The 15,390-nt window shown below is 44.8% G+C and overlaps 1 protein-coding gene across 3 annotated transcripts in view; it reads right to left on the minus strand.

The window, feature by feature from the left end:
* Positions 1 to 2,035: 2,035 nt before the first annotated feature.
* The window catches only part of LPIN2 (lipin 2), an 89,540-nt gene continuing 76,185 nt past the window's right edge, over positions 2,036 to 15,390 (minus strand). For all 3 annotated transcript variants that reach the window (XM_047696350.1, XM_047696351.1, XM_047696349.1), the window contains exons 9-20: positions 15,120 to 15,307; positions 13,248 to 13,341; positions 12,767 to 12,836; positions 11,923 to 12,012; positions 11,089 to 11,171; positions 9,847 to 9,991; positions 8,749 to 8,897; positions 8,099 to 8,185; positions 6,828 to 6,980; positions 6,312 to 6,426; positions 5,556 to 5,659; positions 2,036 to 5,226 (exon numbers count right to left, since the gene is read on the minus strand). In XM_047696350.1, coding sequence (XP_047552306.1) covers positions 5,082 to 5,226; positions 5,556 to 5,659; positions 6,312 to 6,426; positions 6,828 to 6,980; positions 8,099 to 8,185; positions 8,749 to 8,897; positions 9,847 to 9,991; positions 11,089 to 11,171; positions 11,923 to 12,012; positions 12,767 to 12,836; positions 13,248 to 13,341; positions 15,120 to 15,307 — 1,423 coding nt within the window. In that variant the 3' untranslated portion in view covers positions 2,036 to 5,081. The remainder of the gene's footprint in view (positions 5,227 to 5,555; positions 5,660 to 6,311; positions 6,427 to 6,827; positions 6,981 to 8,098; positions 8,186 to 8,748; positions 8,898 to 9,846; positions 9,992 to 11,088; positions 11,172 to 11,922; positions 12,013 to 12,766; positions 12,837 to 13,247; positions 13,342 to 15,119; positions 15,308 to 15,390) is intronic.

Raw genomic sequence — 15,390 nt, forward strand, 5'->3', positions numbered from 1 at the left:
TTTCTCGTTAAAACAAAACCAGATGGGCTTGGAGGTCAAGGCCCTCCTGTGATGCCTATAGCCAAAGAGGGGCTCCTCCAGGGGATGCTTAAAATTCACATCTAATCAGCAGCTGCCTGAGCTGAGGAGCGAGCTCGCTGCACAGCTCACAGCACATGTGGCTTTAAGGATTCTCGGGTTCCCAGGCAACAATAGGCCCAACATAAAACTGATCACAGACTGAAAGCTGAGATCATCGGAGAAAAGCAGGAATCTTCCCATGGAAGATTCGTTCTGTTCCAGGGAAGCCCAGTCATGTTGCTCCTTTATCAGCAGCCACAGAAACCTCTAGGACCCTTAGCTTCAGGTGGTCCCTGCTCAACAGGCTGGTAAAATCTCTTGGCCGATCAAGTGCCCATGGGGAGAAAAGTCCCCTAGAGCCCCAGGGAAAGATGCGGATCAGAGAAACAAGTCTCCTGGGCCTGAGATCAAGCCACTGGATACTCTTATGCTATAAAAAAATGCTGTGAGTTTCCAGGACTGCTTGCAAATGCGGTAACAGGGTGGCCACTGGACAGGTCTGACAGGAGCCTTCTTCCTCATTCCCTTACCCCAGGTAGGGAGAAGTGACCAAGAACTGCCACTGGTTTTAGAACTTTAAAATCTGGATCTAAGAGTTGATGGTGGGGGGAGGGGGGCATTCTCTTTCCCCATTTCTACAGCTGGGGAATTGGCTAAAGGTGGCTGACAGAGTCTGTCTGTCCTAGAAATGACTCATGCAAAAAACCCCAAGGCAGTGGAGCATTTTCAGGAAAACCCAGTTGGCACATGGACCTACTTTCGCCCTCTTTCCCTCACACCCTCTGTAAAGACTTTAGTGCCAAAGGGGACAAATGTTCAACAGCCGGAAAGGCAGGGGCCAGACAGAAGGGAGCCAGTGACTGCTCCTTCTGCTCCATGGTTGGTTCTCTAGAGCACTGAGTGAAGCGTGGTCCTCCTCACTCACTGAAAAACATGAATTTCAGCTCTGTGTATCCAAGATTGGCAAGGTAAACGAAGTCTAATTACAGCAGCTCCTGTGTTTACGTCAAGATAAAATAGAATGACAGCTACATCAGGGCTCCTTCTGCAATTATTTCCACCACAGCGCATTAATCGAGCTTTCTCAGTGGCCCTATCATCTTTCCTGCGGTTTCTCATGAGTGGTTTGAAAGGAGTGTCTGTGATCAGAGGGACAGAACCAACACACACTTGCACATCTACAACATGCCTTCACGTGTATCTGCACCCACTTTCTGAACACGCTTCCTTCTTACACTGTCCTATCAAGGGAAGGGAAAAGGCAGGCTCCACTCTAAGGAGCTGCAGGGATGAGCCCTTGCTGCTTCACCCCCAAGCACTGGGAGCTGGCTCCTTTACAGTCAACTTCCCTGCGAGTGCATCCTTTCTGTTCCCTACGTACACCCCAAAGACCCCTGGGTCCCCTCACCCTGCGCTCATGTCAAGGCAAAGCAGCAGGACAGGACAAGCTTTCCTGTACTTGAAAGTAGGCTCTCAAGGAGGGCTTTGGGATACCTGTCCAGCACATGCTGCATCTGGTAGAGCCCAGCAATTTGGGGGAATAATGACACTCATTAAGTAGTATGTGGGGTGTGGTTTTTGATTCAAGATCACTTTGACTCTCCTAGGCTGAACTGCTAAGTGGTACTCACCCAGAGGGAGGGTTTCATGAAAGGTGGGGTGGCAAAGGCTCTGAGCAGGCCTCTTGGGGGATCCCTGACAGCCTAGAGGATGCCAGGGAGAACACACCAGAAATTACATATGTATGAATGAATCATTCTCTGGCAGAACCTACAAAGCAAGAGAGGTTGGTTCCTGGGAGTGTAGCCTCACTTTTGGAGTCAGGTTTTATAAAAATAAGCACCAAAAGAGGTCCTTTCTGTAGATGAATTTGTGTCAGCAGAGATCAAAATGCTAATTTATGGAAATTATCAATTTCTGGCAAGAGTACAGAGAATATGGTTTAAATGTCTTCTGAAGGAAGGAGTCAAATGCATTCAGTTTACGCTTGTTTATTGTTGTAACGTCTTGTTTTGAACATCAAACACTGCACCAAAATATGAGCCATTTATCTTCGGATAACTGTCTTTGCCATGACTGAGAGTACTGTACTGATGTTTACAATTAATTTCTGACAACTTAAAACTTATTAGTGGCATTGCTAATAATCAAATACTCCATCATAGACTAAATGTAATTAATTAAATTAAAACAACAAAGTTTCCCCCTCCCTCTCTTACCTTCAAAACAAACCAAAAAAGTAGTTTTCACCTGGAAAGAGCACTTAAACAAAAACTCAATTTTTAACCGGTTTCATTAAATACAGCATATTCTCAAACAGGAAAACAAGACTTCCCAGAGTCAACAGGATACTTAAAGATGCTAAAATTCCCTGGAAGAGTTTGTTTTCACCAACTAGCAAAAGGAGAAAGCATTTACTTTCTACTTCTCTTTAAAGGTCTTGCCTGCACCTTCAAGAACATCGTCCCGAAGGGCCACATGTGCTCCTATGGGCACAGGCACTTTCTGGTCATTTAGCTAGCTGTCGTTCCTCAGCTGTTCTCCCTGTGACCATTAGCAGCTTTCATTTTAGGATAGACATCACACTATAAGTTTTTTCTTTTTCCAGTTGAAAACTAAGCAGATGGCTTTGAGCACAGCAAACAGTCCTCACACACGGCGGCTAAGTGTGCATGCTCCGGGCCCACACGCGCACTTCCTCACACCTGCCAGAGACGCAGATGTCGACACCACAGCCAGAGAAGCTTCAGCACGTGGGGAGCAAGGCAAATACTCAAGTCAGGTTGAATTGGAGAGAGGGTAAGGGGCCAAGGCCATTTCACCAGTGGAACAACCGAGAGAATGACTTCGAAAAGCCCAATCTGCTTGCGATCACCCCGTGATCCCGCCCATCACCAAAAGCAGCACGGGATAACGCTTCTTCATTAACTCACCATTGGAATGGTCTGTGTACAAACACACTCGAGGGTAACTCTCTTTCACAGAAAGAACAAATGTCATTTGTACCAAATGGCAATGGGTTTTAGCACAAACTTAATACTTTCATTAACACTATAGTGATAGTAATCATCTACTTTCAGCAAGAGGGACTCCTTTAAATAAGGAAAAAGATTCACGTTAATTAGCAAATGTACCCACTGGATCAATCTGCAGCAACAAAACAACAAAGTCTAGTGCTTATGGACACCAGGACAGAGGGGCCTGTCCCACCTCGGCACAGGAGTTGGGAGACCTGGGCCCCTGGGTCAGACCTACAGAAGGCCCGTGTGTCCACAGAGAAGAACTTATCGAGGAAAAGGAATAGTCTAATCAAAAAACTCTTTAAAAGACAACCTAAAGAGGACTATAGAAGGTCAAGATTTCCTGTACCGCATGTGTGCAGAGAAGCCCTAGTAAGCTCAGGTTCAGCGCAGAAAGCTCATATTCTTCCTGGAAAATGAACGTGGAGAGGATACACTGGCAGCGTCTCGGAGCCCACCAGCTGCACCGCTGCTCAGATTTTAAGTCACTAACTGGGCAAAATTTCCTAGAAACATAACCGAGTTTGCCTAACCTACTGTACATAAATAAACTCTTTAAACAATTAGTCCTTGCACTACTGAAGGGCGGAAAGTTTGCACCGGAAGCAGCACTCATTGGTCCTCCTCTGGGAGCATGTGCCTCCGTGTTCTGCCACAGAGCTGCGTTCGGTGGGCTCTACCGCGGTCTCCACATACAAAAGTGTGCGGAGAAATGGCCAAACTAAAGGGACTTCCAACTCTCCAATCTAGAAAAATAATCACCCCATTTCTCCATCTTAGGTCAGTATTACTTGGGCGGGGCAAACTAAAACGAGGAGAGTGAGGAGAGCACCGCAGCCCAAGTCCCAGACCAGCAGAGGTGGGCACGGAAGCCGCTCCAAGGGGGCACCTGGATCCGCAGCTTCCGTCCTCTGCTCTGGCGCCTGGCTGAGTGCTTCCCTGCCGGCCAAGGCCTGTGCATGCATGGAGGCCTTCTCTCTGACAGTCCTCTGGATTCTAACACTGAGGTTGCCATCAACACCCAGGCTCTCAGTTCTGGAGGGGCTCATGGGGCAGACACTCCCCTGGAGCTGTCTGCTTGGACCACCCAGCCTCATTACAACCAGGCTGGGAGACTAAGCTGAAGGCAGAAGGACAGAGAAAAGGACTCTTCCAGGACCCCACACGAATGCCTATCTGCATTTCTAAGGCCTCCCTGAAAACAGAGCTGTTGCTTATTGTCCAATCAACTCCCACCATTAGTACTCTTACAGTACTACAGGCACCAAGCACATCCAGCAAGACCTTTCTGTCCTGACTGGGTCCAAGACAATACAGATAGGCTAGCCACAGTTGAGAAGGCAATGATCTAAGGGGCTTTTTGTCCCCAGAAGCCCGTATCTGTGGGGCTGGGATCAGTGGCCCTGGCCCCTGCCTGGAGCAGCCCACCGAGCAGACATCCTGTTTCATGGTGGCAGAGAAGGAAGAGCCCATGGAAGAAATGTGCACAGGTGGTTTGAACCAACATCACTAACTGGATCTGTAGCAGCTTAGTGGACCCTGATCCCCTAAAGAAAGCCCTGGTTTTAGAGAGAAACACTCTCAACTTCCCAGTGGAAATTATAACACTTTACTTTATACATGTTTTGGTCCCCTTTTGTTTAGCTTTTTTCTTCCTTTTAAATTATTCAGTTAAAGGAGCACCGGCACACACTTGACACAGCACATGTGTGAGGACGACTAGTAATAGGAGCCTAGGCCTCCCACCACAGGTCCAAGCTCCTCGCCTGCCTGCCTGCTCAGGACTCCGAGTGGCAACCCTGACAGGCCTGGGAAGGGAAAGGAAGACAACGGTTCCAGCTCCAGGAGCTCTCCTGGTGCCTGATGGTGTCCAGCTGTCAACACGTGTCTTGTCCTGCACCTGGGGCTTGGAGGGTAGCCCAGTGGCCTCCGTCCAGAAGTGCTGGTCACCTTCCCTTGCTATGGGGCAAATGCCTAAGGACCTCCCTGGGAGGTGCCACTTCACGCCAGGTCGTCCAGGTCCACTTGGGGGATCGGGTCTCGCCAGTAGCAGAAGGAGCTGAACTCTGGGCAGGGAAAGGCAGAGTTTTGTTCCTTGTTGAGAAGCGGGAAAACGTGCTCCACGAGCTCGCTCAGTCTATGATACCTAGAAGTGGTTGAGGAAGAACACACAAACTGTCACCCTTAAGTGACATCAGAGCCCAGGACTATGTGCTGTGAAGTTAGTTACTAAGAGGCCTCAGTGCAAGGCATCCAACCCCTCCCGGGGCATGGCCCTCTTTGAAGTCTAGGATCGTAAGTGATCCTGGTTCAGAAGCTATTACAGAGGCAAAAACACCCAGGCAAAAAGGAAAGCCTCCAAAACGCAGGTACAGTTCTGCTACTGGGCAGGGGAGGCGAGGCTGATCCTGAGACTCTGTCCCCAGGTTCACCCCTGGCTATGGGCAGTGGGCTGGGAAACAGGAACATACTTACGAGGATTTGTTTCCTTTGGTCCTTTCTTGTATTAATTCGCCCTTGGGGTTCACGGTGAATATTCTGCAGTCTGGAACTCCCACTTGTGTGTAAGCATAGACATCCTGGACAAGAAAACATTAAATAGCATGATTATAAGAAAAGACATTGAGAGATGCTTCTCTGGTTCCTTGTGAGCCAGAAGAACTGCACAAGCAGGAGACGGTGTACAGCAAACATGTGGAGCTTGCACAGTGCAGCTCTGCTGCGGAAGGTGATCTCCGGGCAAACCCAAACTGAAAAGGGGAGCCAAAGCCAAGGGCACTACAGTTAGAACACTGGGCATGGAGCAGAGGCTCGGGCCCAGGAGCAGGTCGGCCCCGCTGCCTGCCAGAGGCCAGAGAGCAACACCCTCCGCAGCCGGGAACTGGAGGGCCGACTATGCAGAGAGGCTGAGAAGCATTAGGGAAGGCTGAGCACTCTCTGGGGGCGGGGATCCAAGAGCACGGCTTAGAACCACTTAGAACACGAGTCAGAACTACCTAAGGAGATGGAAGCAAAGCCACAGAAACAACGGCAAAGTGCCCTTTCTCATACATCAAAACTCTAGGGCAGATGTCAGCTACAGAACAGAAATTAAGAATAGAGAAAACGAAAACCTATTCAGCACAATATCCATTTTGCTTATACAATTGGTTTGAGAATCATGACAGGGCGGTACCCTAAAAAATATTCCTCTGAAAACACCAGAATGTGTAGCCCAGAGGAGACACTTACATTTGGACGGTTTCCAAAGGCAGCATAGAAGGGCTGCTTAGATGGGGCAAACAGATTCTTGATATCATTTAGACACTCAATTTTGAACTTCTCTGGCTTCTTTTCTATCACTTCCCTAGGCAAAAACAAGCAAAAAAAACCAAAACAATGACCAAATTTGAAATGTTGTTTTCCCTGTTGTATGGTCCTGAAAAGACTTCGGTGGTCACAATCATTTCTGAAAGTCTTTTGTAACCAGCATCTCTCTTTCTCCTTCTGTTCTAGTCAAGAAAGACTGACATTCTGAGTGATGGGGTTTAGGGAAGGGGAAAACTTGATAGCTTGACTCTTTTGGACAGTGTCTGATTATGGACTGGGTGAGCTCAGAGTTAAAATGCTCTGGGGGAGCCCAAGAACCAAGACATGCAGAAGCTTGGAATGATATACAAACCCTTACAGTGAGTTTGACTTTCGATCTCCCCACCAATCAGACCCCTTCCCCTGGAGTGGGCATGCAAGCCTGCGTAGGAGAGGTACCTGTGGAAGGCTGAGAACAAGCTGCTGGGGGATAACATCAAAGGGCCCCGAGGTAAGATTGTGCCCTTGTCATTGACCCAGTGCAGGTAGCCACGGGTCATGTCAGCCATGCCAATGGCACGAGCGGAGCAGTAGAGAAACTTGTAGCCATTTCTGAAAGAGAACATGTCCTGTTTAGAAACATCCTTTGAGCAAAGTTTAAAAAAAAAAAAAGAGCACTATTATTATTATTATTTTTTTTACATTTCATTTTATTTTTTAAAGATTTATTTATTTGAGAGAAAAAGAGACAAAGAGCATGAGTGCATTAAAAAGCAGGTAGAGGAGCAGAGTGAGAGAGGCAGCAGACTCCCAACTAATAAGCAGGACGTCTGAAGTGGGATTCAATCCCAAGAGATCATAACCTGAGCCAAAGGCAGATGCTTAACTGACTGAGCCACCCAGGCACCCCGAAGCAGCACTATTCTTTTAGAAGATTTAAATACAGTTCCTTTCATTTATTGTGAAAATAAAATTCTTGAATTTAATAAGGAAAGCAGCATTATAAGGATCTCAATTTTCCATGGAAAACACCATGGGGGAAAATGCAGGTATATGTAACTAGGCATCTGCTAAATTTGTAAGATTGATGTATCTTTAGCATCTAGTCCATGAGAATCAGAATAAAGAACAAAAATCTTGGACTATCTTTAAATTACCTGCCATAAACGAAAAATGCAAAGGATCTTATTTATAAAGACAATTTATAGAATGCAAACCACTCTGTAAGACAAGGAACAAAATCACACCTGGGTAATAGACATACTCACAATTTTCCTATTACGGCATTCTCAACTAATGCTTAAGACACTGAGTCTTCAAATCAATTTAACTCATACACACTATGGTCCACAAAGGCCACAGCACTGTTTCCGCTGTTGCTCCAACAGAAAGGAGAAGCAGGAATTTCACATTGGTGAAATGTTTCCCTCATGCATGCACACATTACCTACTCAGTGAAATCAGATTTTAAAAAACCCAACTAATAAACCAAAAATGAAAACTGGCTCTCCTGTTAAATTAAAGCAAAGCCCCCCCCCCGCCCCCACAGGATAGCTAAAACTATAGATCCAGGAAGCGCCTGCAACTCCCAGCGCTATGCAGCGTAGAGGAGACGGCTGAGACATGTAACACGATGGCTAGCACACAGCTCATGTTCCAGAAACGGTGGCTGCTGCTTTTCTTTGTGTGAGGCTACATGAGCATGTGGACACGGGGGAGGGGACACCTACTCATTGATGGAATGGTAGAGCTTTGCTATACCCTGATGAGTCCAGTCTTTACCCAGCTGTGGAAGAATCTGCCCCAAGGCATCAGACCTAAGAAGGTAGAAATAGGAAAAGGTATCAGAAACAAAGCACATAAAGCCAAGTGTTTTCCTACTATAATGCCAGTTGCTAATACCACTGGGTAGAGGCAGGTCTAGGGACAATCTAATCTATAGGCACAACTTTGTCATGGCTTGTGCAACAGCAAGGCAGTCCCCTGAGTGTACACCCACCCACTAAGGAACTTCTAAAAGTAGAAGCCAGATGTTCATTTTTAGCGATAATTTACAACCACACATCCTCTTTTCTTCCTCCCTAATCGCAACACCTTCTTACTTTTTAAAAAATTTAATGCCAGAACTTGGAGCCAAATAACTAAATCTTTCCAAAAGTTATCTTCAATGTTAATTTGTATGACTCCATTCATCTTCACCATCCACAGAATGACTGTGTGTGACCACGTGTGACCACATGTGACCTCAGCATGCAAGTCTCAGTGCAGAGAGTTTTAAAAACACCTGACGGTGGCCAAGGAGGGATCCCCCTGATCCTACCCACTACTGCACAGCAGCCTACGCCTTGACTGCTGCTGCCTACCATGGGCTCGTGCTTACTTGGTTATCGTTCCATCAATATCAGAAATGATGACCTTGTCATTCCAATTCCACAGGTAAATGGTTCCCGCACAGCGGCAGGTACCTTGATACTGGGTTGTAATACTAAACACAACATCATTTGGGCCATCTTGGAGCTTCAGTTTTGCCTTTTATAAAAAGTAAGAGAATAAGGAAAATCATAGATAATTTATAAAATAAATGGGATATCACTTTGATGGAATTACGTACAATTAAAAATCAGTTTCCAATAATATATATTCATTGAGAGATTGCTAAAATATAATGTTAAGTGAAGAAAGGATCCTAATCCCTAAATGTGTGTGTGTGTGTGTGTGTGTGTACTTGTACAGGGGGATGTATAAGGAATGGACAGAAGTACATGAATACGATTATTGTAATAAAAGGGAAAAAACCAGGTGAAAACAGAGTTTACAACAGAGTCTGAATATTTACATCACCACCACCAGTGTTTCAGGGCTTCAGCTCAAGGCAGGATGGTTTCTGTTGCATAGGCATGCACCCTGCCCAGCACAGCATGGAGAGCTTGCTCAGAAGAGGCTGAAGGAGCCACTGCCCGAATGATGTTCTGGAATTCTAAGCGATTTTTCTGATTCCCCCAAGAAACCAAATGTCTCTGCTCTTCCTCCATACCTGACAGGCCTGGGGCATAGCAAGACCATTTCAAACTGAAAACAGGGGGAAAGGAGTGGGAAACAAATAGGAAAGAGGAAACTGCATCTAAATAAGAAAATGGCATTTCTCTGTTGTTGTGGCTCCTAAAAGACAGTGTATGGCCCAGTGATGGGCTGGCTGGGCAAGACTCATCTGGGAAACAGGTTGAAAATACAGATCCCTTGGCTCATTCCCAGAGATTCAACTGGGACATCTGGGGTGGTAGAAGAAGCCATGTCCCAGGTGCCCCAGGTGGTCCCCAGGGGAGGGAGATGCTGTTCTACCATGTGTGAACGTTTACATGAGCACACACCATGTCGTGTGTGCAGGGCTGGGGATAGTGTGGACAGAAGAGGAAGCATGGTTAATTAAACAGTTACTAAAATAAACTGACTGGATCCACACGGATCACACACAACTCACAATCTGATCTGAAGAGAGTCGAAGAGACTTCTTATATGAGGTTGTGCTGCCATGACTTGGGGGCTCTGTGGGAACAGGGTCCACCTTGATGGACTCTTCAAGCTCCTGGGACCCCTCATCGCTCGATGAGTCATCCTCAGCTGGCCTATTCAACAGCAATCCAGTTACTTAAGAAGCAGCAGGGCACTTCACTGAGAAGAGCTTTTCATTTAGGATGAAGAGATCCTAAATCCATTCTAGGGATGAGAAGAGTTGTTCCCTCGGTTCCCTGAGTATTCCTACCATGAGTGAGGAGGTCATCCTCCTCCTCACTTTCAGACTAGCCAGCGTTATAGTCTGGCCATGACTGATTATTTTCTGCTATGACCGTTGAAAGCTACTAGGTCTATTGACCTTTACTGAAAAGATAACAGACGTTTCAAAAGATGCAAACTATAGAAAATATACTTGCTTACACAGATTTTAAAAACCATTAAGATAGATTTGCTATAACCCCTTTAACAAAAGTGGGCAAAGAGCAAGAAAATGAATGCTCAGGCTTAGACCAACCCCTGAATTAAAGAGCTGGAGCAGAAGAAGGAAAGAATCTGTTTGGGGAAGTATAAGAACAGCTAGAATGAGAATAGGGTAAGTCTTGGCATCTTTCAGGGCCAGCCAAACCAAATATCTAGAGGGGTGCTACTTCTAAGAAATGAAATGGACCCACACCAATTTTGGAATTTTTAAAAAAATATTTAATTTTAAGTAATCTCTATACCCAAAGGTGGGGTAGGGGGGCTAGAACTCATGACCCTGAGATCAAGAGTTGCATGTTCTACCAACTGAGCTGGCCAGGTGCATCATGAAATTTTCAGCATCTCCCTTTTGCACCTGATAGGAAGCCAGGGAGCAGGAACCAGAGACAGCACGTCTTAAGGCTCCTCAAGATCCCCTTCCCAAAGGCCTCCATTTCACAGGCATCTGATTCCACAGCTCCAGGAATGGAGCAAGACATTTAAAAAGCAGTGCTGAGTATGTTTACTCCTCTGAGCTGATTAAAAAAAAAAAAAAAAAAAAAATTAAGAAAAGCAGAAGTTATCATCTGCTACCTGAGTGGCACCAATAAGCCACTTACTGTCATGACTGTCCATTAGAGAAAGACATTTCTGACTAAATATTAAACAAAACCGTCAAAATCAATTTGATTATAATGGCTACATAGCCCAGGGGTTATGAGCCCAGAGGAAGGACAGAGCACCCCACCTGCCACTGGCTGGCTCCTTTGTGCTCGATGCCAGGTCACTGGTTGGTGGCGCGTCGGATTTCCCTTCCTTGGTCTCTGGCAGCTAAAACAAGATAATAAGAGCAATGTGCAATTTTTCCCTCCCAGCGACTGACAGGTAAAAACTTATCAGCAGCGCTCTCCAGGAATGAACAAAATGGTTTTCTGAATCCACAACTTAAAAATGCTTAAGAAACAGCCTTTTTCTACTTGTGCCAAAGGAAAGAAATCTGAGACAGAAGTCATATGCTACTATGCAAAAAGCTGTTACTACAAAGCAACAAGTGAAAATTTCAAAAGGGCACTATTTCAAGTCACAGAATACAACTGGCCTATACTCATTATGTCTGCGCCAGGGACACAAGTACTACAGAACAGAAGTTACTGATACGACTGCCACTGCCATCTCCTCCTTGGGAGGAGAACAAGCTCTTGCTTCTGTTTGGAAGGTAACGCAGTGAGCAGAGCGGAAAGAGCACAGGCTTTGGGGCTGGACTCATGGTCAAACCCTAGCTCCATCCCTCACCAGTTCTGTGCGCTTGGTCAAGCGACGTCACCTCTTTGCACCTGTTTCTTTATCTCTAAAGTGGGAGCTTAAACATCTATAACATTGGGCTGCCGTGAAGGTGAAAGGCAAAATAAAGCACGTAAGTACAGCACTTCCACATCTCACTGTTCCAAAATGGGGACTATTAATATTCTAAGAGAATAGCCCAAATTGACTTTCTTGTGTGTGGCAAAAAGGTTTTTTGAATAAGTCAAAGATTCACTTCTTTTTAGCCCATGGAAAAAATTACCTCTTCCAGGTCAGTTACCTGTTTGGTCATGCTTTCTCTCTTACGCCAAAACCACCAGCGACCAGACTTCTTTGGCATCTTATCTTTGACCCAGGACTCGACCGTGGCCTGAAACAATCAACTTGGGTCAGTCTAGCCATCTGTCTGTCACAAAGACCCAACTACTTTCTACCATCAGCCTGTGGGATGGTGCTTTATTATGGAATGTGAGCAACATTCTCCACATCTCCCCAAGTACTCTGGAGTCTGTAACACCAGTGAAAGGCAGATAGTTCTTTTTTGTGGTGGCATAGCTCTGTGGTGGTTCTGTGGTAGGAGGCTGGGTGGTCTGGTTATAGAGAAGCAGTTGGGGGGGACTGTCAGGCGGGATGCTCTCATTTCTCTACCCTTGGATAACATGATTTTTATGCGTTTTGAGGACCAACTAAGCTGATACACAGATTTAGAACCTTTAGGTTCTACATAAAAGGCTTATTAGCCACAATTTGACCCAATAACACGGATGCCACACGTCTGGTGGCCACACCACCCTCTTCTTGCTGCTTCTTTCCTTATTAATGAGGAATTTTTTTCATTCATTCTGTAGTTAGCTAATAACTAATAAAATCTCCCAACTTTTATACCCAGTCAGAAACCAGTATAAATATCTAATAAAAATGACAAAGATATGGCAGCCCAGCAAATCTCCTAGATTTTGGGCATGAGATAATTTGGGTGGGCACACAGAACTCTTTGGGTCTTCTCTAATATTAAATTAATTTTAAACAAAACTTTGACCATAGTACAGTTTAGAAATATCGATGTTTCTAAATATCATATGCTATAGATACTTTCAAAAATGAAAAGAAATGGATCATCTCACCTTTGGCAGACTCTTCTGGAATACTTGCAAGCTAAGGATCATGGGAGCAGCCAAAGCCCAGTTATAATAACTGTGAAATAAAAATTGTGCAAAACCATTACACAGAGAAGGGAAAGAGCAAGAATACAGGAAGGGGAAGAGAAGAAGGGAGAGAGAAGAGAGGATAGGCATAAGACATAAAATTCCTTATTGTTTTCAGTGAGATGGTCAGCTAAATTTCTGGTCACATGAACGACCTTTGCTTCAAGCCAAACTTCTCTGAGCAGAGATGCAGTTAAATATCTAAGACAGTAACATTTTGATGCTTCACTGAAAACTAAGGCTGAGGCTTCTCTTTCACTTTAAAATCATTGTCCACTAGTTCATTTATAGGAAATGGCACATTTTATGGCAAGAAAACTATAACGGTTAAAAAGAGCACTTTGAAAAAAACCAAAACTCTGCAAGACTATTTAATAATTACAAAAACAGGAGTATTTACCGGTTATAGATCCGTATTACAAGGTTAGGATTGTCTATAAGCCCAGGATTTTCTGCAAATTCGTGATAAGTAATTATATGCTCCATGAATTTTTCTGCAATGTAAAATAGTAATGACCCTTTGGTTAGAGATTACATAAATTCCTAAATGAGATCATCACAATACTCTACACTGAAGGAACTATAGCATAAAATGAGGGATAAAATGAGTCCTTTAAAAAAAAAAACTTTTTTACATTCGCCAAAAGCAAAATATCACTTTTTTAATCCAGCGCAAGAAAGAACACTTCCTTTTTCTATCCTTCCCCTCTTCCACAACTACTCTCACTCAAAAACAAAAACAAAAAAAAAACCACAACGACAACAAAAAAACACAGGAAGGATACGCCAGAGACTTTTAGGAAAATAAATTACAGATGTGGCAAGAGAATCGAAGACACAGATACACGTGTGTGCACACACACTCTAGAACTAATAAAAACTGCAGTTTCATTCTTAGCACAGACAACAAACTTTACTAGGAATCAACTGTGAAACTAGGGAATATTCATGGGACTCTTACAGTATTAAGTGCATGTTACATTAAAAAAACAAAACATTTTACAACTGCTTAGAGGAAAAAAAACGAAAAAACACACCAGAATTTGGTTTAGGGTCTGTCAAGGAATGAATCCCAAGTTCTTGAGAAATAAATGAGGATTCTGCATGAATTTGTGTGCTCTGTTCCTAAACCCACACTCTAGTAGATCTAAGCTAACAGAGAATTTCTCACCAGGATTGTTCCTCCTGGTGATGTGTAGATTAATTACCTTTACTTGCCATTTCTGCCTCCTCCAATAACAAATTCTACCTAAGTTACCCAGACTTTTAAAAAATGTAAATTCTATAGTCTGTATAACTGTGTATTTTCCATTCCACCCCCCACCTATAATTTTTAAAGTGAAGGCTTATGGGGACTGAGAATTACTGGCCATAACGGACTCTTAATTTCTTGCAAATAATAAAACAAACAAGAGTTAAGAGATGGAGAAGAAAGAGGCATAATGAGCACCCTGTGACCTTCAAAAAGAAAAAGATTCAGCAAAGCACAACTGTAACGCTCGGGGTACCCAGTCTGCCAAACACAGGACTTCAGCTGCTCCAAGGGGCAGAGAAGACAAAAGATGATACTACTAGTCCTGGAAGGAAAATCTTTCCTTAGAGGAAAATCAATCAGGGCCCACGAGCCAAACTGAGAAAATATGAAGAATTTAGATTACAAAGGAAGGTAAAGCCAGAGAGGCCAAAGAACTTGGGAAAGACACACACAACTGCTTGACCTACCCCAGAGTCATCTGAATTGGCTCTGCTAAAGATTCTTCCTTTCTCTGGAGCAAATGTACTTTCCAGGGCCAAGTCTCAAGACTAAGATAGAAAATAACCCCTTCGACTTTTTGCTGGAAAGACTATTTCCTCAATGGACAATTAATTTTCCACAACTTCAGGCCCTACTCTCATGTTTCAGGCCCAGCGCTTTCCAGGGCAGCTGGGTCCCCATCCACACACATTTCAACTTCACAGATGAGAAAATGGACACAGCCTGAGCTGACCCTTGCTGCTTCGTAAACAGGGCAGTCTGAGAATTCTCCCTCTTCAAGTGAAATGAGCACCTGCCAAGGACTGTCAACTCACCCAAGCCATTTATTTTTAAGGTCAACCCATATGAGGTACCTTAAATGAGGGGCTGAGGATCTGACATTAAAGGGAGATACTTGTTACTTGCACAAGGTCATTAAAGAATTTAATATCCTGAGTGGCTAACCAGCAGGTTTTCTATCATGTGATGACCAGGCTGCTTTCTCCAGGGAAGACAAGGCACAACTGCTTGACATACCTTTGGAAATCTCTCCGTTCTCACTGAGACCCCCACAAAGGGAGAGGGTGACATCAGGCAAATCCATGGCAGAATCGGAGAGGCACTCGGTGCCACTATCTGCAGCCGCACTTCCCACAGACTGTGGGGACTGGGAGCCGGAGAGCGTGTCAGACTCAGGCCACTGCCGGGAGCCAGGGTCCGATTCACTGTGGGCAGCAGATGGGGAGAAAAGGATCTGCCTTATTGCAACTTCTTATATTCCTAGCTTACTACGTGGTTCTCTGGGGAC

This window comes from Lutra lutra, chromosome 12, assembly GCF_902655055.1.
Source record: "Lutra lutra chromosome 12, mLutLut1.2, whole genome shotgun sequence".
Taxonomy (NCBI): domain Eukaryota; kingdom Metazoa; phylum Chordata; class Mammalia; order Carnivora; family Mustelidae; genus Lutra; species Lutra lutra.